The sequence below is a fragment of the Thunnus maccoyii genome, chromosome 10 (genome assembly GCF_910596095.1).
Source record: "Thunnus maccoyii chromosome 10, fThuMac1.1, whole genome shotgun sequence".
Taxonomy (NCBI): Eukaryota; Metazoa; Chordata; class Actinopteri; order Scombriformes; family Scombridae; genus Thunnus; species Thunnus maccoyii.
In genome coordinates this window covers 26,092,023-26,117,085 of record NC_056542.1, presented here as the reverse complement: position 1 = coordinate 26,117,085, position 25,063 = coordinate 26,092,023, and the positions used below count along the sequence as shown (strand labels likewise).

The 25,063-nt window shown below is 38.8% G+C and overlaps 1 protein-coding gene across 1 annotated transcript; it reads left to right on the top strand.

Annotated features, from left to right (window-relative positions):
- Positions 1-4,797: 4,797 nt before the first annotated feature.
- Positions 4,798-18,531, top strand: depdc1b (DEP domain containing 1B). The gene is made up of 11 exons (XM_042425116.1): positions 4,798-5,001; positions 7,111-7,376; positions 9,673-9,817; positions 10,911-11,038; positions 11,132-11,262; positions 11,344-11,391; positions 11,674-11,814; positions 11,948-12,114; positions 14,029-14,205; positions 15,967-16,149; positions 16,798-18,531. The coding sequence occupies exons 1-11, from the start codon at positions 4,954-4,956 to the stop codon at positions 16,960-16,962; spliced, it is 1,599 nt and encodes a 532-aa protein (XP_042281050.1). The 5' UTR covers positions 4,798-4,953; the 3' UTR covers positions 16,963-18,531.
- The last annotated feature ends 6,532 nt before the right edge of the window (positions 18,532-25,063 follow it).

Sequence of the window (25,063 nt, the reverse complement as noted above, 5' to 3'; positions counted from 1 at the left end):
TCCCATATGCTATGGTTAGTTTAGTTTAGGGGAGTGTAGTTGCTGAGGGTGCCATAGCCTATTTAGACTGTTGTACAGGTGCCATGCCATTGGTCCGACAGCCCATTATTCTGAAATGCCAATAGTTTGTAAAAGTCATTGGCCAAAAGCCCATCAGTCTGACGGCCCATTATCCTGAAAACAAAAGCCCACTGCTCTGGAGGCCCGTTGCTCCAAAAATACACACTCTCCCTGGAGTTTTTTGCCCTTAATATCTTAATGTATTTTGACATGCAAACACAAAGATACCGTTTACAAAATGTTTGCTTTTTAGTGCATTTAGTGCATACTAACCCTAACCCTAACCCTAGCCTAATCTAAGGGCTAAACCTAACCATAAATAATGGCAGTGCATCAGTTTTATGTGCATTATTCTTTGCTGTAGTTCTCTGTGCTATAATCCAAGGTGTGCCTCTCATAGTCTCCCTCAGATGTTAATGCAATTTTACTGCTAACTTGGTAACAATGGCAGTAGGGGACATATGAACATGCCAAATCGAAAGAACCATCAGACACCCAGCACCATTCACCTAATCTAAATAGCATAATGGGGCCTGCATTCTGTTTGGTCAAAGTGCATCATCCTTGACTCTCCTGTCTTTGACTCCACATTGACATGGCATCTGATAAATTACCTACCATTATTAAAACTGCCTTCATACCTCCTCACCTCTGAGGCATAACAAGAGGAAGGATCAGTATCAGCTGACTCATAATAAGAAGCGGTGACTCACATTCAACCACGTGACCAGTCACCTTCAATCAACACAAAGAAGCTGTCTTTATATTCTGACAAGCTCTCACGCTCACTTATCTGATAATTATGTTACTGCTCATGATTATGCTGGTAGCTGCTACACATCGCTGTCACTGGTCGTCTTGATTTGATATCTGCATCCACCACACCAACCTGCTCTCATTCAAGCCCTTATTACCATACCTGATGAGGCCATCTTTTACCTTGTGCATTATCCATACCTCTGCAATATGTGGGTCTGTGTAGCCCTTGGGGGAATTTAAAGCACCCCTGCTTAATATCTCATCCCCCCTTGGATTAAATGAGGAGCACCACAAATCTCAGGGAATTTTCTGCCAAATAAAAGTGCATGATGATTGGTCCTCTGACTTGTTTTTAATACAACAATTTTATCTTTTTTTGTCTCCAACCCTTAATAGGTCTTCAGTCTTAACCACTCCTTTAAATGTTTAATGCTGCTGACAGCTCTGACTAAGTGGCACATTAGGTGTATTAAAACAAACAACTTTTGGATCAATACAAGTAAGATTACAAATAGCCTGCATTGCAATTGCTGACCCAAGACACAAAAGGATAAAAGTTTTTTCGTTTTCTAGAAAATCTAAATTTGCACCTCAGAGTGTAATCATACAGCGTCTATAAAAAAGTATTCACCCCTTTGGAAGTTTAGTTTTTATTGTTTTACAACATTGAATCAAAGGGGATTTAATGTGTCTTTTACAGTGATCAACACTGTAAATACCATGTTTATGCCATCATGAACATAGGATACCACAATGAAGCATGGTGGTGGTAGCATCATGCTGTGGGGATGCTTCTCTGCAGCAGGCCCTGGTAGGATTGTGAGTGTAGAGGCGAAAATAAATCCATGAATGAATGTAAAGAATGGGGAAAAATTGCAGTGCTCTCAGGTGCAAACCCATCCACACAGACTCAAGGCCATGATTGCTTCCAAAGTTGGGGGTGAATACCTTTTATAGGCTGTATTTTTCTTGCACAAAGGTCCAAGCTCTTATCAAGGTTTTGGTGTTGTTATGATGCATACATTTATAAAAAAAGCCCTTTTTCTCTTATGTGGTATGTTGTGGCAATACATTATGTGGCAGCTGGTGATGTGCACAAGAGGCATCATCTCTGACAGGCAGAAATGATGTTACATATTGTAATCCTGTTGCATGAATATTTTGTCAATATCCTCCTGTTCTTGCTCAGGCACACAATTTCATCTTTCCCACCAAATAGTGAAAGTAGGCTCTGCCTCAATGCTTCTGTTCCCTCTATTGATTGCTGCCTCAGTTCTCCATCTCGTTAGTGAAGCCTTCAGTATCTTTACTCTTGTCCTCTCCTCAATATCATGGTGATCTTTCACCAGGGAGTCAAGGACAAGATACAAAGCAAGAGAAGGAGACATACAGTACTTATCAAATGGAATACAACAAGGTTTGAATGTGGAAGACAGGACGTTCTCTGGAGTTATGAATTGGGCACCTTAGGCTCATGACCCCTCCAGAAGGCTCAACAGTGATTGCTGACATTCAAAAACACAGATTGCTAGAGCCACTATACCAGGACCCAAGACCCAGGACCCTGGATCTCTCAATTGTTGTTTGCTCACTTTTAGCTGTCAGGTGTACCCTGACTTATGTGTTTATCTTACTAATATGCATTTCAACTTTTGCTTGATTGAGGTCTCAATCTCAAAACGCCTACACACCTGCTTTTAACATGTAACAGAAAAAAGATAAAGGTTCTAAATTACAATAAAGTTTGAATGACACAAACTCTATGATTTTGGACTGGACTTGACATAGTTGTTTTTTTTATTGCAGCACATTTATCCAAGCTATTTTAGTGATACAGTTATTAAAATTCTTTAGAAGTAATAGATCACTGTAGTGGTGTTTAATAGAGCACTGTTACTGTCAGAGTTCATTTCAAGGTGCTAATCCACTCTTCCATGGCTCGCTGTCGTGACCATACTGATCATGCACCTGTACACATTGCTGCAGTTCAGGGAATGGAAAAAAGGGAACTCCTTATATCATCGCCTGTAAGGTACAGATGCAGTGTGTCTCCTTTTCATTATAGGCATCAGCATAGTAAATGGGCCTAAAAGCTTAAGCAGTGTGCTCTGGATTTTACAGCAAATGTTGCAGCTGCTGCAGCTCTGATGATTTCTGTATCCATAGCCTTGTGAAAATCTAGTTTGGGTATGACAGTGTTACACAGGAAGGTGATAGTTACATGTGTTAGATTGTGGCTCGGGTATGCTGTGAAAGGCCATAGGGGTCCAGAGAGCCTCCCCCACTCCCTATATATAAGCTCTTTCTCTGTCATTATTATACATAAGCAGACCGTTCCTTTCAGTGGCCCCAGTGGTGGTAGTATGCATGTGTGTTTTGCTGAAATTGTAGAAGATGATGTCCTGATAACAGAAACAAGTTTACTGAGTTATCTGTATGACTGTAAGACCCATAACTCATTGGTGCCCAATTTGCTTTTTGCTTTATTCCAGTTCAAATTTTGAAAAACAGGTTTAACAGGTTGTGTAGTAATCCTCTGTGCAGCTATGAACAGGTGGTAGTTATAACATTAACAATTGCCTGTTACTCAGCTTTTATGTCAGTCTTTTCTCAACAAAGTACTCAATAGTAAACTCATAGTTTATGGTATCAAAATCTCCAAAGCTTTTTTCCTCCAAAAAGAAACCCTAGAAAAAAGATAGCATTCCACATGTTGCCCCAGAAAGGCTTCTGACAGAGAGACACACGCAGAGCTAAACACATAACTCCCTTCTCCCAATGGTTTAGGGCCAGGATTTTACTTGTCTTGTGTTGCTTTTTATCTTTGGGGTTCTGCAATCATCCTCTGTGCAGCTATGAATAGTTTGAATTATTAAGCAGTGATCCTCCACTGATTTGGAGAAGGTCATCTCTGCAATTATTTCCTTTTCGTTAGTCTCCTGTAATTTCCTGTCTATCCAGAAAGTATCACAGGTTCTGTTTAAAGATTGAGATTTTTTAAGGTCCTTCTCTGCTTTTTGAGCACCACAGTAGCTATCTTGCCCCAACTTTTTAAATCCCTCCTGTCTGATACACAGCATATATATAGAAAATTAGACTTTCTCTTCAATTGGTCTAAAATGTGCCATTTCCTCAGGAGATGTGATTTGAATCAATAAAATTTAACTTTATAAATGGTTTGTGTGATTTTCATTGATCCTAACTTACAACTAGCCTTTATAATACATGTAATTTGATACTAACCCTAGCAATCTGATCGGAGACCTTGAATAAAGATTATGTGGCTCAATGTTTAATATAGGAATACTGATTTTCAATCAATCAAAGCACTATGGAGATGATAAGGTACGTTGGTGTCAGAATCTTAGAAGTCACAGGGGGGGCGACTGACTCATAAGATGTTTTGAATAATGGTCAGTATTGACATACTAATGATTTCCCTTTGATATTTAGATCCATTTGTTTCAATATGAATTCCAGTTGTGCTGGCACATGCTATGATAATATGGAACAATTACCATGAGGTTACACACCAACTTTAGCTTTAATTTAAGAGTGTTTACATAAATAGATAAACCATGTAGGGCATTTTAGATATATTTAAAGTTCATATTGCATGTGACTGAATGTTGTATATAGCAGATTTAAGAGATAGATCCAAATATATCAATACTTAGGCTAGATGCAGGCTAGATAAAATGGTATTTACTATTGCAGACAAATATGACTGAACTTTAATTTGATGAGCAAGTGGTAAAGGTAATGGATGGATGTTTTTGTTTGTTTTTATGTTATTTTAATATGCTCCTTACGTAAATTAAATTTAAAAAAATAAAAAAAATAGTTCCATATTATTACTATAATAACTGTTCTTGTTTGAACTAGTATGTAGATGTGTTTATTGTGTTGCCACATGCCTTCATAAACGCTGCATTCCCGGTGGTCACGTGATCAGCTTTCTGTCTAATCACGTTGTTCAACTGACGTGACGTGGGAGATTCAAAGTTGGCAGCAACGTCTCTATCCGTCCAGACTCGACTCCTGTCTTCATCTGCGGCTTAAGCTTTTAAAAAGCTTATAAAAGTTTTATATCTCAATGTTTTCATATGAGTGAACAGGATCTTCATCATCAGAATGGAAGGCAGAGTTATCGGACCGGGTCCATACAGGGCGACAAAGCTGGTGAGTGTGGTAAAGTTAGCGAGGCTCAGTCAAATGTGACATTGAAAAGCTTTGAGCTAAGTTTTACAATGTAACTTATGTGTAACGGTACGTTAGTTAAACTTTTCTTTATGTATGTCTTTTATGTAAACGTTTAGCCTGATAGTTATTTGATAGAGTTAGAGTTATTTGATATTAACACCTTAAGGAGGCGAAAGCGACGACGTACTTACTCGTTAAGGGGAGTTTAACGCAACGTTAATTAATTAGCTAACAGTTAACGTTGCATGTGCTATCTGTACTTTTCTTCCTAATGTAGAGAGTTTAAGTGTCCTCACGGCAAGGAAAGCTCTCAAAACATCACAAAAAGTTTGTTAGCCTTTAAAAAGAGTCGTCGAGTCACTTACAAAAACAACCTTTTGGGGGGCAAAACGTCTGTGTCACAGTAACGATGCTCTGCTCTGCCCCTGCAGCGGGTGCACTGTGGTATCATAAACACCAATAACAGCATAATGCTCTAAATGCTCTATTTTTGCTGTTCCTGTGTCAGAAATATTTAACAGCAGTGTTGTTTTTCACATTTCCGATCACTCTTTTCACAGGAATACGCCCTTAGTGTTTACATGAGCAGTAATTGTATTACTCATGTGTCCCGAACTGATTAAAGATAATGATAATGTGTTCTGTGAATATATGGGCGCTAAGAGCTAATTTCCTGATTCATACAGAAGCATATTTTACACAAAGTCCACAAAGCTTTTTTTTCTCCAAAATGAAACCCTGGAAAAAAGACGGCATTCCACCTGCTGCCCCAAAAAGACTTATGACAGAGAGACACACACACACACAGACAAAGACCTAACTCCCTTCTCCCAGTGGTTTAAGGCCAGCCTGGATTTTACTTGTCTTGTGTTTTTTTTTTTTTATATTTCACATCACATGTGTAGCTCTTTTTGAGGTACAGGCCAGCCAGAGTGAGCTTTTTATGATAACTGCATCTGCTTCATACAGTGGGATACTCTCCTGGGTTGTAATGACCTTGGATAGTTCTCCTTTTCTGCTTTTATCTGCTGCTTTTATTTTTCTCCTTCCCATATGGATACTTTGTGAGATATGATAACCTCTGCATCATCCAAAACATAAGAGATACATACTGTAGGGTTCTAGTGATATGTGCCTGCTTTTGTAGTGAATAGAGGATGATGAGTCCTTTCAGAACTTGCTGTGTTTTCAACAATGTAATTCTCCCTAATGGTCTTTGTCCTGCATTTTCTATTAGAATGAAAGCAATGGACATATGTGAATGAAAATGAATATGGCCTAGATCCTTTGTGTGAAACTTTATCAACAATAAGTGAGTTTTATAGTCATCATAAAGTATAGCAGGTGATCGTTATGCAAACAGATTTGTTATCAAAGTGCTGCAATACAAATATTCTAAGAAATTAATGTGCAGAATCCTAAATGGAGCACTTTTTTTCTTTTCTTTTTTTTTTCTTCTTTTTTTCCTTTTTTTATTCTAGTTGGCTGTATAATTCTGGGGAGTTTTTCCTTATCAGGGTGGGGAGTCTAGAGGGTGTTGTATGCTGGACAGATTGTAAAGCCTCTTGAGGCAAATCTTTGATTTGTGATATGGGACTATATAAATAAAACTGACTTGACTCACATGTTGTTGGATGTATCCCTTTTTGGGAGTATAACTACAAAAATGTCCCAATCAGCAAACTAACTCATGTCATTGAGAAGAGGAACTTGGTGTTATCTGGGCTCTGTCAGAACAGTAGCTTCAGCAGAATATTTACAGGCCGTATTAAACAGTATATTATGCTAGACTGATTGGAACACTCAGTAATGATGTATCAGTTCTTTCGATTACAAAACTTACTTACTTTTCTAATCATAATAATAAAGAATGAATGAAAATACAACAAATGCGGGATATCAAACAGCAATAAATCTTCCTCTGTCAGATACACATATACATGTAGTTAGGGTAAGGATGGCAGCTGTTAAATCTGACCATAACTACATACAGTATATTGACTTAGATTTCATTGAACTTTTTTTTTTTTTTCACTTTCTACATTCAGCCTTTCTCACACTGCACTCTTGTATTTCTCCCTTTTACAGTGGAATGAAACCATTAAACTCTTCCGTGGAGGCATGCCGCTGAGAAGGCACTGGGCGCACTTCCGCTACTATGATTTCAGTTTCACGGGATCCGAGGCTGTGGATTATCTTCATGAGTTGCTGAAACACAATGACAACTTTGGGCCGGAGGTGACTCGCTACCAGACTTTGCAGCTGCTGAGAAAGTTTCTCAAGGCCCATGTTATTGAAGACATCAAAGGACGCCATGGGACAGAGGACTTTGAAGACAATGGTCACCTGTACAGGTACTAATGATGAATTATCATCTCTAATACAGTTACTACATTATATGCAGAGATGTGCTAATATCTAAATTTGCAGAAAGGATTATCTCCCATTGTGCAATTTCTGTTTCTTAAAGGGAAACTTCAGTATTTTTCAACCTGGACCCTATTTTCCCATCTTTTTGTGACTTAATGACTAATGGGGACAACATTTTTAAAAAATTGGTTCAGTATTGAGCGAGAGAGCTGCAACCGGCAGCTGCAAAACGGGTTGCAAATCCTTTGGGGCAATAGCGCCCTGTAAGTGTTCGTCGTGCTTGTTTTTGCCACTGACAGGCTCAGATTGTTATTCTAACAACATTGTGGAAAGGACCATACAGAGAAATAAACATTTTTCTTTACCTTTCGCTCGATCCGGTCTGTTTGTTATTGTGTCTGACCAAGTCTCGCTCAAGGAAAAGTCACATTCTGAAATCTCGCGAGAGTTGACTTGTTGTCGAAATCACCTAAATATTCAGCCACATGACTTTGAAAATCTTGCCTGATAGGGAAAGTGAGTTACTCGATTTACTAGCTTGGTGTGGCATTTTACTTGCCCCAGGCAATCGGGCAAGTCTTATTGTTGAACCATGTTTTCTTTTTCTGATGTATCTGGAAAAATCCCTGCGTTCAAATGCTGACCTGCATACTGTATGTGTTACCATAGTCACCAAACGATTTTGCATTTTATAGGTTATACAGCCTAAAGATTGTGAGAACGCTTTCTTAACATTTTATGATCAGCAGATGGACTTAAAAGTAAATTGGCTTTTGAATGCCAAAATTACATATCTACTATCATAAAATGCTGTGGTTGGTCTCTTTTTGCTTTGGCACAGCGAGTCCACCTGGAAGCAGACCAAGACAGACTGAAAACGTGGATCTCTGTCCGCTTCCATGTGGACTCTGGTTTTGGCTGCATCAGCGTTTAATTGATGACTTTCTCACCTGTTCAAACTAACGGAATTTAACGGGCAAAAGCACCAGAGTTTGATTGAACTGAACGAAACAGGTTAGGTGTGAAAGCACTCATAATTTCTTGACAGTCAGCCAACATTTCCAATCATTTGCCTCAGCAAGAGTTCAACAGCAATTTAAACCGGTCGTGCTCTGGTAACATAGCTCAGTAAAAATGAGAAGGATATAGAGGAAAAACATCACATTTCCCTGATCACTTAATTTAAGTGGTAAAGTTCAGAGTTGGCCTGGAGGGCAAATTTATACTTTTCTTTTCTACCGGGCCATTTGTTAAAAGGCAATTTAAAGCTTATGTAGTTATGGAGTAGAGATGGAAAAGGTGTGACAGGTTGTGTCTATTAATCAGTGAAGAAAAGTCTTCTGCATCTCCGGCCATGAGATTTGCCAGCTACTGGGTGTTGTTGCCAAGCCCCCAGGAACAGCACCGGGCTTTGAAGCCAATGTGACTTAGTGGTCAAACCGTGTTATTGAAACATCCAGGTCTGTCACGTGATGCACACTGGGCCAAAAAGTATTTTTCCTGCACACAATCACGGGGGAAAGGAGCGGCTGTAAAACAGTGGATACATTTTTTTGAGCGTCATAACTTCCACAGAATGACTTGTTTCACTTTTCAGAATTTGATCCATTCAGTCCGATAACATTCGGAAAGTCTAGAAGAGCTGCACAATTGAATTATTTTATCCCCATTCAAGTTAGTGGAGGGCTAAATTGGAAGTTAGCTGGCTCCGCAACATTACTGCGCATATTCAGTGGGCCACATACCCCCCCCCCAAGTAAAGCCAGAAGTTAGAAACATTTTTGGCATATGCGCCAGATGAGCAGTTCTTACTGGACTGAATGTCTGCCATTTTCATATGACTATAGTAGAACGCTGCAGTCATACGTTATTCTCATAAAATCCCTTTGTTTTTTGTGAGCGTCATATAGCCTTCTGATACAGTATGAGGCGCTTGTGTTTCATATGAAATACTTGCTGCAGACGTGCTGCAACAACGGATTAATGCTTAACATATACAGTAGATAATTTATTTCAATTAAACAGTCTCCAACCAACTCTACAATCCGCTGTCCACAGCTGCTTTATACTGTGTGACAAACCTCTCCTTCAGTTCATTAAATCCCTGCAGCATCTGGCAGCAGGACCAATATGTTGATAAATCCCTCCAAGCCTCCAACACTGTATCCAGTTCTCTTTATACATCCATGGCTGTTACTTGATATAACAGAAATCATTGCATGCTCTCTATTTACCCTTTCCTTACTCGGCTGATCCCAGTGCTGTTGTCTTTCTTTCCAGGTTCCCCACATTGTCACCCCTGAAGTCTTTTCCAGCAAGGCAACTGTTGAGAGACAGCAGTGACCTGCCAAGACTCATTCGCTGGGATGACTACGAAGAATTACCACAACAGGAAAACATTGCACCCCTGAAGTCAGCTGTCATGGTGAGAAAGAGACAGAGCTGTTTCAGCCCCTCCTGTGCTTGCGTAGATACTTGCTGTGCTTGGAATGTGTAAGCAAACTTAATAGAGGAGCAAATGACAAGACTGATGAATTTGAATGTAGCCCCTGTTTCAATTACCACTGTGTGTCATTTACATCATTCTGCACTCAAGTTTATACAGTACTCAAAAAACAAAGCAACAATGCAAAGTGGTATACGAGCCCTGCAGTAAATACAATGTTACAAAAAAATATTTGAACCACCACACCTTACAATGCAATGCCTTCTATGCAAGTCAAGTCAAATGTATTTATAAAGCACATTTAAAAACAACAACAGTTGACCAAAGAGCTGTACAATCAAAATGGCAAAACCATAAAACAACACAATAAAAACACAAAGACAGACAAACAGACAAAAAGACAAAGAAAGGCAACTCTCATACTGAGTTAAAAGCCAAGGAATAAAGATGTGTGATTTAAAAACAGGCAGTGTAGGGGTCGGCTTAACATGCAGAGGCAACTCGTTCCAGAGTTTGGGGGCTACAACTGCAAAGGCACATTCTCCCCTGTGCTACGACCTTGATCCTGGGACAACCAGAAGCAATGGTCAGCGGACCTGAGTGACCTTGATGGGACGTGAGGTTGTAAAAGGTCAGAGAGAAAGGTTGAAGCTAGCCCATTTAATGATTTATAGGCAAACAAAATCAAACATACAGGGAGCCAGTGAACGGAGGCCAGTACAGGGGAAATGTGCTCTTGTGTGCATGTTCATGTTAAAAAACGAGCTGCAGCATTCTGGATCAACTGCAAACGTGAGAGGAAGGCCTGGCTAACACCAACGTAAAGGGCATTACAGTAGTCAGGTCAGGATGAGATATAAGCATGTATAATCCTCTCTTAATCATATGCAAGGACCACACAAAGTGCAGTGTCAAAAAGTACCGGAGAGTTAAATCAACACAGCTCAGAATGTCAACAACAAAAGCAGATGTTCAGTTTCACAAAAGTAGGATTTAGTTACACGGCGGTTGAGTTTCTATTTTTCTGTTCACTCAGTGTAAAGTTAACATGTCTCTGTTCCTTTTTGAACAGACTTCAGATTTGTGGAATAAAAGGCACAGTGTAGCGATTGGGGATGTCAATGAATGCAAGCTCATACGCAGGAAGGACATTACTCCGAAACAGGTGGACCATATCTGGAAATCAATGACAATTGCACAGTATGTAACCCCTTTACATATTATTCTCTTCCACTGTTCATGCTGTTTGTAGTTTATTCTCTTCAATATTTGATTCAACCACTGTTCCTTTAGGTTGCAGAGAGTGCTGGGCCTAAAGACATTGGATGGAGTGTTAAATCCAACACATGTGAAAGGCAGGCACATTGTTCACAATGTGTTCAGCGTCAATAAGACAGGCATAGTCATATTGGAGAACAAAGCTGGTATGGTGCATTAATTGGAAGAACAATTGCTTTGTTTTGACTATTATGTTATGACTCACCTATCTCCTCTCTCATCTCCAGAGGACATGCCCTATTGGGTGGTGTCAGCAATGAAATGCCTCGCCAACTGTAAGTACACATTTTCTGCTGTCTTCAAACATTAATGTTATAAAACCAAAAAGAACATCTCCTTTGGTTGGGATTGGTGTACCATGTGCTGCAGCAGATACAAGCACCTGAAGGACATGAGTAAAATCTCTAAAATGATAGGATTTATCATTTTGGTAAAGTGGATGCAATTTCTGCAGGTGATAGATATCTCACTGTGGGGTGAACTGTTTATATGTGAATATATGAATGTTTAACCTATTTCTGTGTGTGTGCACACGTATACTATAAAATCTTTCCCAGGGCCTAATGGCAATGAAACCAAACAGCCAGTGTACCCAGGTTTCGAGAGAGATGTGCTGAGAACAGTAGCAGATTACTTTCAGCGACTCAAAGAACCTCTGCTGACTTTCCATCTATATGAAGTCTTTGTCAACATTCTCAGTGAGTGCTTCATTGTACGGATACACCACTAATATTTGTACACTGCCACTGAGAAAGTTGCTGGTGTTTATTTTGTCCAGCATGTATGTTTGTCCTCAGAGAGCATGACTCTCCTCTCCTCATATCTCTGCAGGCCTGCTGCAAGAGCCGGAGGTAGCCACTGAGGCTCTTCAAGTCAGCAGTCTCTTACTGCCGCCGCCCAACCGAAGACGCCTCCAGCTTTTACTGCGACTCATGGCCCGCGTCTGCCAGAATCCCCAACTGCCTCCACTCAATGACACCATCGCCACACGCACACTGGTACATATTCCTAACATAACATATCTTTGAACTGTTCATTTGGTTTGCTGCGGTCATACGGAATAGTTTTTTGGTAATATAAGGACACATTGTTAGTTAGTTAGTCCTGCAATTAACAGTACCTCTGTAGCGCTTCTGATATACTTTTTTGACAACGTTTTAGAGGTTTTTGTCTGCCATTGTGGCATTGCTATATTAGATTGTGAGGTGAACACATCTGAGTCTCAGAGGAGGAAACAAAACAGGCAGTTCTATGTGCAGAGGGAAGCTGTGGGAAATATTGTTTGACCAGAGGGTCATTATCCCTCATTAAAAGTCAACTTTTCTGTGTTTTGGATAATACTTTCTACCTGGAAAAGGTGCTTTGGAATATGTAGTGGTCTGAATATACATATCTGTAGGATTCAACTGTAAAAACGCGGGATATGTATATATTTTCCAAAATGTGGATGCGATTGATAAAAATCAGAGTTTTTCCTACCATTAGAAGACTTGGGCACAGCACCTAAGTGTTTTTTCACAGCTTCTAAGCCGAATGAACAGAAAAAAACTATGCTGAGAGTCTCTACCACTTTCTGGTGTAATTTATGGTCGTGCTGCCTCTGTTCCCTGCTGTCTGTGTTAGAGTTTGACCAAGGGTGGGGCTCAGATCCTCCATGCACACACACACACACACACACACACACACACACACACATACATACATACATCGTGGGTGACTCGAGGCGAGTATGACTGTCCTCTCCGTTAGGTCATCTACTTGTGGGTCTTCAGATGGCTGCAGAGGCTGATACCCGATCCACATACTTTTAATGCTACACTCATTACTGTGCAATAAAAGCTTTGCAAGTGATAAGCCAATAAGAGTATTTTATCAGACCACCTGTTCAACAAGCATAAACGTAGAAAAGCGATATTTTCAACTGCTTTGTCTGTAGCAAATTGTTATAAACAAATGAAAGCTGTCTGTATGAAAGCTGACTAATTAACAGTTTAGCTTAGTTTGCCACAGATCTTAAAATGTGGCAAATTCCTGTAAACTACTGGCTGAGACGGCAGCCCCCTCCACCCCCACCCAAACCAGCCCCTCCTCTGTCTACCTGCAGCAGAGGGAGCAGGACAGAGGGCATTCTATCTAAACTTCACTAAGTATTTTGATGTCAGAAATATTATTTATTTTATTGACATTTTAGATTTGTTTCCAGTGAGACATTATTGAGTGTATATAGTAACTTTGCTGTTGTAATCTTTACTATTGCTGCTCTACAAAACAATATGTGGTTAGATTTAAAATATAAATCAATTCTAATATTGTTCTATTCTTTTTATAACAATTCAAGAAACCCCATTTCTTTAGTAATGAAAAAGAACTAGTATGAACCGTATGAACCGGACCGGTCTAAGGGCATGGATAAGATAAAATCCTAACAATACCCATCCCTACAGCTGATTAGTGGCTTTAACCTGATTTTGGGAGGATGAGCAAATCGCTCTTCAAATCCCTTCACTATAAGCCTTGTTTTACCAATGTTATTTTTTGATTAGTGTTTTTTATGGCGCACACTGCAATTACTCACAAAAATGTTAAGGATTACTTCAGTAGTATATTTTTTTAAAGATCTGACCTTGGGCTCAATTTAGAGTCTCCAGGCACTTCTTAGCTTGATGTTTTAGTAGCACCTCAGGCTGTATTTATTATGCAGTCATTAAGCCATCTAGATAATACTACCAGACTCAAAAAAGATCCCATTCTCTAACACTGCATGCATACAAAATTCAACAGTTCATGAAGGTATTATTTTTTTGCAGGGCTGTTCTGGATCTATTTGACCACTGCCCATCATATCGTGTATATGTGTAGTTACAGTGTAGCTGGAAGTTAGTTTCCAATCTATCTCCTGTTCCCCTGTCCAGATGGTGCAGATGTTCTCCCACTGTGTTCTGGGCTCAGTAGATGATATGGACTTGGACGAGCTGCTTGCTACCAAACTGGTGACCTTCATGATGGAGCACTACAACACCATCTTCCAAGTGCCTTCCAAGCTGCATTGCCAAGTTGAGGAGCACCTGTCCCACCTTCGAAGAGTTCAGGTCAGTATCCTGCCTACAGTCCCACAGTCCATGTGTGGAAAAATGGTAGTTACTGGTAAATTATATATTGATTAAAGGCACATAAAGTACACAAATTGCGTACATTTTTATGTTAATGTGAGTGGAAAACAGTCACAGTAACTTGAGGCTCTCGGTGTCACCGTGTTGAGTTGTGGGCACAACGTCCCATCTGGCAAAATGGACTTCTTTTGATTGGCTTCTGTGGTAGACTGAGATCTGTGATAGAGGGTTGCAACAAGAATACATATGGGAGAAGCAGGTCAGCAGCATCATTGCAGGATGATCAGGGGATATGAAATTAAATTCACTATATGATGCATAAATTCAGTTTAAACATTTATAAACAGTTTAAACAGCTCATAACATAAGAATAACATTAATAATACTAAATGAGAGTGGCATCCTTTTTTCCTTTTTTTGTCACTGCTGCACTGAAACCTAATGTTCCAGCTTCTGGTTTGCATCTGTTGCTATGGGAAACACCATAAAAAGGCTTTTACCCACCTTTGGTTCCCACTGCTTCAAGCTAAACCAGTTTTATTTCATTCTTACACTGTAACCTTGTAGAAACTACTATTGTTTCTTTAAATAAAAAATATGTGCACACATAACATATTATAGAAAACGGCATGTGCCTTATTTTCCCTGCAGCATGTGGTATACAGATTTTCAATAGAAAACATCATTGTGGGCTGGAGTGATCAGTATCTCCACAGGAGCAGGCAGTAGTGGGATTACATATCTGCGGGAGGAGGCAGTAATGGTTGGAAATCCTGCAGGAACGGTTGGGCATTGGATTGAAAAACAGTCTCACGCTAACATTAAAGAAAGGATAGTTACTCATGACATTGCAGGAACAAAACTTTCACAGAGACAGAACCAATGACACAATTTCTCTTGCATTTTGCACTTCCTTTCGTGATCGGCACCGTGGAGCGAGAGGAGGTGTTTCTGAGATCTTCTGTCTTTTTATTCATTCATTTGTGCCCAGCTTGCTCATATTGATGTGTGCATGTGTTTTTTTTTTCCTTTTGGCGGGCACATCAGAAAATGTAGAACACAGACTGTATTGACTGTGCAACACTGTTTGGCCTACAAATGTGGGATTGATTGATTTTTATCTTTGAGTCCAACAGTGGATGCATATGCTTACACATGCTGTGAATGGTAGTGAACTAAACTAAACATATTATTCATATTTACTGGTAGTCATATTAATTATCCTCATTAAACTCTTCTGAGGAACATGTAGGCATAATCAGCCACCCACTGAGGATGCTGTTACAGTTAGGCTACTCAGAAGTTGGATCCCAAATCACCAAAATGAATCCTCAAAAAACTGCAATAGTTGACAACCTAGATTGAGTGTCACAGAAAGATGAGCCACATATATGTTCTTACTTGTAGCCAGGTAATGTCAGTAGGTTCAGATTACTGGCTATATTTTACACCATACATGCATAAAATGTTTGACTTTAGTTGTATTGTTGGCTCATAATAGGGCTAGTTCCTCAATAGCAGGAATTATTTATTGATGGTAAAGCAGTAAATCAGCAGTTCTAAATGTCCTTTTAATTTTTTCTCTTATTTCTTTATTTAACAAAACAATCTTAATCCAGGATATGACAGTTTGTGTTACAGCAATAAACCAATATTTTCCATTCTGCCATATTTGTAATCATAAAGATGGTTGGCATTCTGAGTCCATCAATCCAACACGTCCTTTGTTTCTTCCATCAGATAAAATATGCAGGTTCAGATACAGACTTCAGCACATCTCCAGCATTTTGTAAACAGATCAGCAGGGTGGAGTCTGAGGAACAGAAGGTAATAGGCACCCAGACCCCCCTGCAGGAGCTGCTGGAAGGCCTGATTGCAGACAAAGAGCTACCTGCCAAGGACAAGAGGAAAAGGCTCAAACAGGTATGTTCATATTATTTCGAAAGTAGACGGGTTAACATTAAATGCACAGTAGATTCAGTGGGAGGTGTCTCCTTAAAGTCTTGATGGGCCTTGGGAATACAGCATAATCAGACTGATTTGAGCAATAGGCTGTAGGCATTTATTTGTATAGCCACTGCTACTGGACTATTCATTTAAAGGCACTAAAGGAAGACTGCAAATTGTAGAGCAAAGTGTAAAATTGGAGCGAAGGAAAATTGTGAACAAAGAGAACTTCAAAAAGGCAACACAAAGGATATTAAAAACAAATGGTTTTATGTCAAGAAAACAACTGTTCATCAAACCAAAGTGGTGATGTCTTCTAACTATTTTAGTTTGACCAGCAGTGCATTAATTCCAAATAGGTTCACAGGAAACAGAGAAATCCAGGGTTATGTCAGCAGTTGGAATCTATCCAAAAATATCCAAGAGTGCCAAGGCCTTGGTTCAGTAAATAAAGCTCTAAACCCAATATCTGTTTGAGCCTGGGGATTTATTCTCAACCTTGGGGACACATATCTGGAGGGCAGCCCACTATTCTGTCTTCCATATTTGTGTAGGGGTCCAAAGGGATGTTTTAATATTTTAACATATACTGTACAGTAAATATGCATTTCCTCCCCTTTTCAGTTCCAAAAGTCTTACCCAGAAATCTACCACAATCGATTCCCCACTGAGGAAAGTAAAGCTGCTGTCATACCTGAGAAAACTCCAAAACTCAAACCTCAACTCTTCTTGTTCAACATCAAGAAACCCTTCCAGCCCTTCCAAAGGAGCTGGAGCTTTAGGGCATGATCTGCCACCTCTGACACATCCACACTGTATACACATTTAAACCTCAGAGTTATGAGACAAGGAGGAATGTGGCTGTACTGTTGCTCTTGGCCACACTTTTGGTTGCTCATGGTTGACTTCTACAGTTAGTATTTAGAAATAATACATTTGACTTTGTAGCAAAAGTACTCTTAAAAAAAGATAATAGTTTAAAAGGTTAGTCCATCCAGATTATACAGGTGCAGTTACAACCACTGAAACAATTAATAAAATACTGAAAACTGCGAACAATGGATATGGATGGATGAACTGACGCTTTTAAAAGGTACATTTCTAATTATTGTGTTGCTAGAAAACTTGAACAAAATAAAGGAAACGATGATCCACTAACATTAAAAAAAACACTGATGTTTCTTAAAATCAACTCTAATGACTGTTCTAAAATCGTGTGTATGTTCATTTTTCTACGAAGATATGTGTATGTTAAAAAGATCTCAGTAGAGTTTCCAGTAGCTAAATTGAATGAAATGCATTTCAAAAATATTAACGGGTTATTTGATGTTAACATAGGTAGTGAAAAAGATTTATATTGATCTACGGTTGTATTCTGTTACAGATATATAAAGATGCATTTCTACATGGGTTTGAGAGGCACAGTGTTGGTACTAAATGACCTTCAAACAGATTATGTAATTTCATGAGCTTGACACTAGTAATGCTATGAAATTTTATTTTCTTAAACACTTTCTGACATGAAATGATCGTTATAATGCTGTACACATAAATATATTTTTTGTGTTTTTCAGTTAAACATCAATGAACATATCAGGGGTTCACCTAGAAAGGGTGTGTTTGTGTGATACATGTTATATAATTGAGAAGCTCTAGTTGACCTTCAGCTGATAATTGTTTTCGTAACTATAGAATCCAAATAAATGATTGTACATCTAAAAGACCCAGATGAAAAATGCTGTAATATTGTACAGCTAATTTAATCTGATGTGCTCTAAACTGTCACAGCCCTTTCTCTCTAAACCCTCCCTATACCTTACTTGATGGGTCCAATTGTATGTGCACTCTTGGAACACCTCATTTCATGTTTTTACTTGTTGGTTTTATTGTGTATATAAGAACTATTTACCTAATTGGTACATATTTCAATGTCTCATTCTCTTTCACTGTTTTTCAATGTATTTTGTCATTTTCTATTGCCTGCTGTAGTGTCCTGTCAATCAGTTGTCTTTCACTTAATTTGAGACTTAAATATTTTTTTATTTTTATAATGATATTTTTGTATGGATCTTGAAAAATACTTTCGAACAAATGTAATAACTGCTGGAATAACTGTTACACTTGAATTGCTGCACTTGGCTTGCTGGAAAATTTCAACTGGATAAAAAGTTGATTATGATGTAGATTATTCACTAAAACGTTTAATTGGAAAATTTAACTTTTTATCGTCCTCTTTTTTTTTTCTTCTTCTTTTTTTTTTAGGAATTTGTTGTGATACATTAGGTGTCATTTGATATTCTACACAGGAGAACAAATTTTGTTGTGACCTAAACATGAAAATAAACTAAATGCATCCTCCACTAGGATTAGGATTATTGTGTAATTTCCTGTGCATCATCATCTCCTGAACTACAAGAACATAACAAACACAGTTGTTTGTTTCTGGCCCAAGCCCAGTCTGAGAGAGCACATCTGTCTGCACATGTTGTCAGTGTGTTCGCATGAGGGCAGGACAGAATAGAAGAGACATGAAATAAACATTGATCCTGTGAAAAAATGGTTGTTACCGCAGGAAAAATCATGTTATCAGTTATGAAGAAGGGAATAGGCTACAATATACTGTATGCACACAACCATGGTATAAATTGGAAACATTGTCTAGTTAATAGTTAATAGTTGCAGTTATGCTTGAGGAGAAAAAACAGCTGTAATGCTTAATGGTTCATTAAGGCTAAAGAGGACTGCTGGAGTGAACAGCAGTGTAAAGGCTTTCCACCCAGTTGTATGAATCTATTTGTGAAATGTACATCTAATGTGGTTATGGCTCTAAGCAACACATTCTCTGCAGTTTGTCGACATTTGCCTTACATTTTACTTTGAAAACTACTCTTTTAATTATCTACTTAAAATGAATACCTTTTAATCAACTATTATCTCGTTATAGTATTGATACTTATAGTAGCCTACTTTCCTTGAATGGGATGGGAGTCTGAATGGTTCTATAGTACACATACAGCATACTTAATCATTATAATATGGTAAAAACACACAATACAAAAGGAAATACAGCAGCATTTAATAAACACAATTTTTCTTTTTATAGAACTACTGTAGTCTCATTACTAGGTTATGTACACTTGCATTTTTGCATTTGACAAGTACTAGAAAATTAAAGTGTGGGACAGTCTCCTTTTTAAAGATAACCTTCAGCTGTCTGCCCTTTGTCGCCTTCTCTTTTTCTCTTGCTATATGCACACATCAAAAGCTTTTAACTGATAATCATACTGCTTAGTAGGGTTTTATGAAGCTATGGGGTGCTAGAGTGACAGTGAGATATTAAGCTGCGAATGGGAGGAGAAATGCCTCTGTGTGACACAGCAAAACAGTTGTCAGCAGCTGACACCTGCATGATTGCACAGGGAGACATCCCACACAGTAAACACTTTGGGTTGTGTGTATGGGGGTTGAAAGAAAACTACTGTACTTCGAGTATCCCACACAAGTAATCATCACCAACATGCAATGATTCACAGTGTTGAATCCAGAATTCTTGCATTTTTTAAGTTATTCTGATGGTACAAGTTTATAGTTTTAAAATAGTAAGACAGTGCTAATGGAAATGTGTGCAGTCTGTCATTCACCCTCAGGCTTACATTGTTGCCACAGTGTTGTTTTGATACTACCACTGGGGGGGCGTCAAGGTTGGAAATTTCACATGTATTGGATTTAATGCACTGCACCACTCTACAAGCGCTCCAAGCGAGCAGTTCTTTGAGGCTGTACTTAGCTAAATGCTAATATCAGCATGCTAATATGCGCACAATAACAACGTTAAGATGCTGATGCAAGTATGTTTACCATGTTGATCATCTTAGTTTACCATGTAAGCATGCTAACATTTGCTAATTAGCATTAAATGCAAAGTACAGCCGAGGCTGATGGGAATGTCATTAGTTCTGCAGGTCTTGGGTTGTAGTACTGGACAAATCAAAAGTTTGACTTAATGATGGCACTTGATGGAATGTTAAAGGATCAGCAAAGTTGTTACAATTCATCCTGAGGTGGACATGAATGACTGTACCAAATTTAACAGCAATACGCATCCAAAAGTTGTCAAGATATTTCACTAAAAAACTAAAATGTCAAGGTGGTGCAGTCAGGGGATCGCCAAAGTCACTACAATTCATCCTCTCAGGACCATGAACGTCTGTACAAAAGTTTGTGGCAATCCATCTGGTGCATAGATGTGGAGATATTTCACTAGATAAATTAATATTTTTGACCTGCTGGTGGCGCTACATAAGAAGCCACGGATCATCAAAGTCATTAGAATTCTTCCTCTGATGGCTATTGATATCTGTACCAAATATGATGGCAATCCATCCAACAGTTGAGATATTTCACTTCGACCACAGACCAACCAACAGACCGACATCCTTAGAGCCACATCACTAGCATTGCCAAAAATACTCTCAGTATGCAAAACATGATCCAGATACCAAAACTCAGGGACTTGAAGCCTTGGGATGAACACTAAATATTTGCTCAAATCAAAACATTTTCAGCTCTTTTTGCCTTAATTTGCACTGCCCAAGAAACTGTGGATCTGTTCACACATATTTGTGCAGTGACCTCACAGCAAACATTCCACCTCTAAAATTTACTTTGTCAATTATGAACACATTTTTAGGGATACCTGTCAGTATCAAAAAGCAGTGTGTGTGCAACTGGGCAAGGTCCAGAAAATTGCAATTAAAATGTACTTATAGATAAGGTGGTATGTGCATGTCATATTGTTTTAAAACATTTATTTTATGGCAAAGATGCACCAGATGTATGTTCACAACAGACTGGTGAATATATACCTCAGGTCACTTACCTGAAGATATCTTGCAGCATTGTTAATCTCCTCTGCTGTTCTGCAACAAAACTGATATGATCCAGTCTTTCCAAAGCAATGCAGAGAAACAGGAGAGAGAGCTCTCTGAAAGGCACCAAAGTTGAAGCATGGAAGGAGATCACTGCCATGCTGTTCATGTTGTGCTGTTTTAGTTTAGTTTAGTTTTTTTTTAATCCCCCGAACCAGTTACCTTATGACTGGGTATCTCAATGTATCCTTTGTCAGTGGCAAACTAATGACTCTCTGGAAGTTGCCATAGGTTGTTAATGGTATGGTAATATCAAAAACGTTTGAAATCTTCACATTACTCTAATGGCTAGTGGTGTGGGGGATGTATGTGATCATTATGCTTCAGGTAGTCCATTATTAGAGCATTAATATTCTAGCCAGTGTGCTTGCGGATGGTACAGTAGGTGTTCCACTCAGGGTGATTAGGAATAGCTTATTTCTTAGCAGTGGAGTGAAGGAGACTTCACAAGGGAACTCTTCTGTCTTTGTAGCCATGAGGGTAAAACCTGACCTGAATACAATGCAGCTGATTTGTTGCTATGCATCATGATTGTATAGCTAGCATTAGGTGCTGCTTTCATCCCTGCTCATGGACACTCAACAGATCTGATCTTTAAGTGCTGCTGACAGGGTCTGTCTGCAAGTTAGCCAAAGTATTTATGAGTAACAATCGGAAATACAGAAAAAAAAAATCACATTTTGCAGACCGCCAACGCCAATTATAAAAATCTAATTTTCCTTATTACCATTATTAGCACTAATTGACTAATTTGACATGTTTCTCTTGAATTTCTGCTAAGACTGAAGTACTGAAGTCAGTGGTTGCCAGGTCCTGGGTTCATAGCTGGGCTTTAGTCCTCGCTGTGAGCAATTTGCATGTTCTCCCCAAATCTTAAAGTACATTTTCTTTGTGCGTTACACTTTCCACTCATAGATGTAGACTAGATTGCCAATTATACTTGATTGTGTGAGGAGAGGAAATTCAACAAAATGGTTATTTCCATATACTTTTTCTTTAGTTCTGAGGCAGTCAAGCTCACATGTGCCCACATAATATTTTTGGTATTGTGTGTTCATGAGTCAGCCCATGCTCTCCAGTTGGGAAAGCCCATGCTGTTTCCCTAATGCTTTTCTGGGAATAGACATGTAGCTGTGGTAATTGGTTTTTCACTCTGGAAAGGTTTGCCGTGCCCATGTATCACACGATCACTACGACCTGAAAGCAATTCAACACAGCGAGGAAGAAAATCTTGCTGTAAGTACAATATTTTCTCACTATCAAGTGCAGAAATACTATGTAGTAAATTGAAATATTTGATGCCGATTTTGGTTATAATGCCAGTACTAATTTATACGGTTTACGTCAGTGTTGCTTCTAGATTACAGTTTTGTTTTTGCCAGCAGAAGACACATGATGTTTGAGTAAAATTAATTATTATTGTAAATTATGAAAAAAAATTAATTATTTCAGATTTTTACATGCTGTGCACTAACAGAGTCTCCACTAATTATGCATCAGTCATAATTACAAGAGCACAAACATTCACAGCATGAGGTTCACCTGTTCTCTCAGAGTGAGTCAGTAAAACTAATTTTCAGAACAGTGAATACACCAAACACCATATGCTGCTGTTAATCATGAGCAAGGAGTTATGAAAACATAAAGGTGCCAAAACATAAGATAAAGTGCTCTGCACATAATTTTCTGGCAAGTGTGGGAGAAAATGAATCTGTTTTGCACAATGTTTGTGGTAAACACAGCTTGCAGCTTAAGCCCAAGTAATCAAACTGTAAAATCTTCTGTTTAATACAAGATAAAAAGTCAAAAATGCAGTAAACAAGGAATGTTTACATTTCTGGGTTGTTGGCTCACATGCATCATAATGAATCATTTCAAAGATTAAATGTAACACGACACGCACTTCTTTTTTGATATTGTGCCTCCAGTCTGCACTGCTTCTCAGTGAGGCCGAACTTCAACCCATCTTTGCTCCATCAACATCAATTAGATAACAGCCAATTGAGAGGAAATGAGTCTGCACTGTCTGCATGTGGTTAGAGTGAGCACCATGTTTATTTCTGAGTGACATACTGAGTGATCTTTATGTCTGGATGTTGATCACTGCTTCAGTTGAGTGTTTTTCTGCTGGGTGCAGTAAGAGCGCCTTTTGTCTCTTAGCCTTTTGTGGTGTAAAAAAAAACAACTGTTAGTGGCACTCAGCTTTTGTGCTGATCTCAAGGTGTGATTCTGAGATTGGTAGTAGTATGTCCTCTCTTCACACGAAAGAAATAAAGACACATTATCTAATATGTCTAAAAAACACATGATGATTTAATGAAAGGAGAGTTTATTAGTTTTTAATGAAAGGACAGTTATGAATCATTATCACTCAGTGCAGTTCTAGTGTGAAATATAACCATAGCTGTGATACCTCTAAGTGAAATCTGAGAGAGAGCATCATTAAGTCTCAAGGTGGAGCAGTAATTTTACTCAACTCTACTCTCCATAATTTTTCACACCCTTTGGAGTTTTTGATTTCACAGTGTTCCTCACAGAAAGAGCTGCTCTTACTGCAGGAGTAAGGTCACTGTTTGACTCACGACAGAGAGCTAAAGAACCAGTTTTTCTGTTGCTGCAGTTAACCGATGATAGAACAGGCAAAGTTGAATGGCAAAGAAGAAAATTGTGAAGGAAAATGATACTATAAATGGCACACACATCTTTGATTCATTGGTGCTCATGTATTAATGATCTCAGATGAAAAGAGCAGGCAGCTAAACCAAATGAACAATAAGATAAGCTTTCTATGGCTCTTTGCTTCCATCACGGTGTGTAGCTCAGATGGGGTTATTAAATAAACAGCCATCATAGAAAAAGTGATAGTAGTCACACTAAGAGCTTTTGTGGGTGTAATCCAACATCACACACTGTGTGACTCAAGCCAGGCTTATGAGAGGATGTGTCCACAAAATCTGTCATCATCCCTTAAAATACATGCAAACTTCAGACAGAAAGGATATGTCCACATGAGTAATGACATAAAGCAAAATTAATTTTGAAACAAATTTGTCAAGGGAAGCAAGTAATTGCTTCCCCATTGCACAGTATATCTATCAGGATCCAAATCTAGGTGAGTCTCAACCAGTCTGGCTATCTGCAACTATAACTCAATAATACCGTGTTGGATATTCCAGAGTATATTAAGTTTGTCCAGCACTAACAGAACAGTGCTCGTTCTCAAAGCTTGGTCACCCACTGCACGTAGCCCTGTGTGTTTGATGCCCTGATGTGTAATGTATGCTGACAAAATGAGTTTCCTGATAAATGTCTGAGATGATTGAGCAACACTATCAGAGCTGAGATTTGTCTCAGGAAAACATCATTTAAAATCAAATAAATTTAGATAAAGACGGTTAAGTGGCCTTTAACTAACCCCATTTCCCATGAGCTCAAATGTCGCAGCTCGACAAAAGAGTAGAGCATTGGTGAGAAAAGTGACTTCTGTTAATTCAGACATTAACACAGTCATGTAATAACAACAGAACAGAGAAGACTGAATGGTGTAGAGTCTTTTAGACAGCAGAGGTTACATCTCAAGAGTTGAAAAACTGACTTTAGACAAGAGTGTTTGTGAATACAATACTGACAAAACCAAGTTACAATGTATCTGCACTGCCATGCCAGTAAATTTTCATGGCAGCTGTAGTTTTCTGTATGCTAAAAAAATCATTGTTGTTTAAAGGGGACATATTATGCATATTTACAGGTCTATATTTTTAATCTGGGGCTCTACTGGAATATCTCTGCATGATTCACAGTTCAAAAAACTCCTTATTTAACTCATACTGACCTTTTACACAGCTCTTCAGTTCAGCCTCTGTCTGAAACAGGCCGTTTTAGCTCCTGTATCTTTAAGCGCCCCCCCCCCCCCCCCCCCCCCGACTCACAGCATGGTTAAAAAACTGCGGTTGGAAACAGTA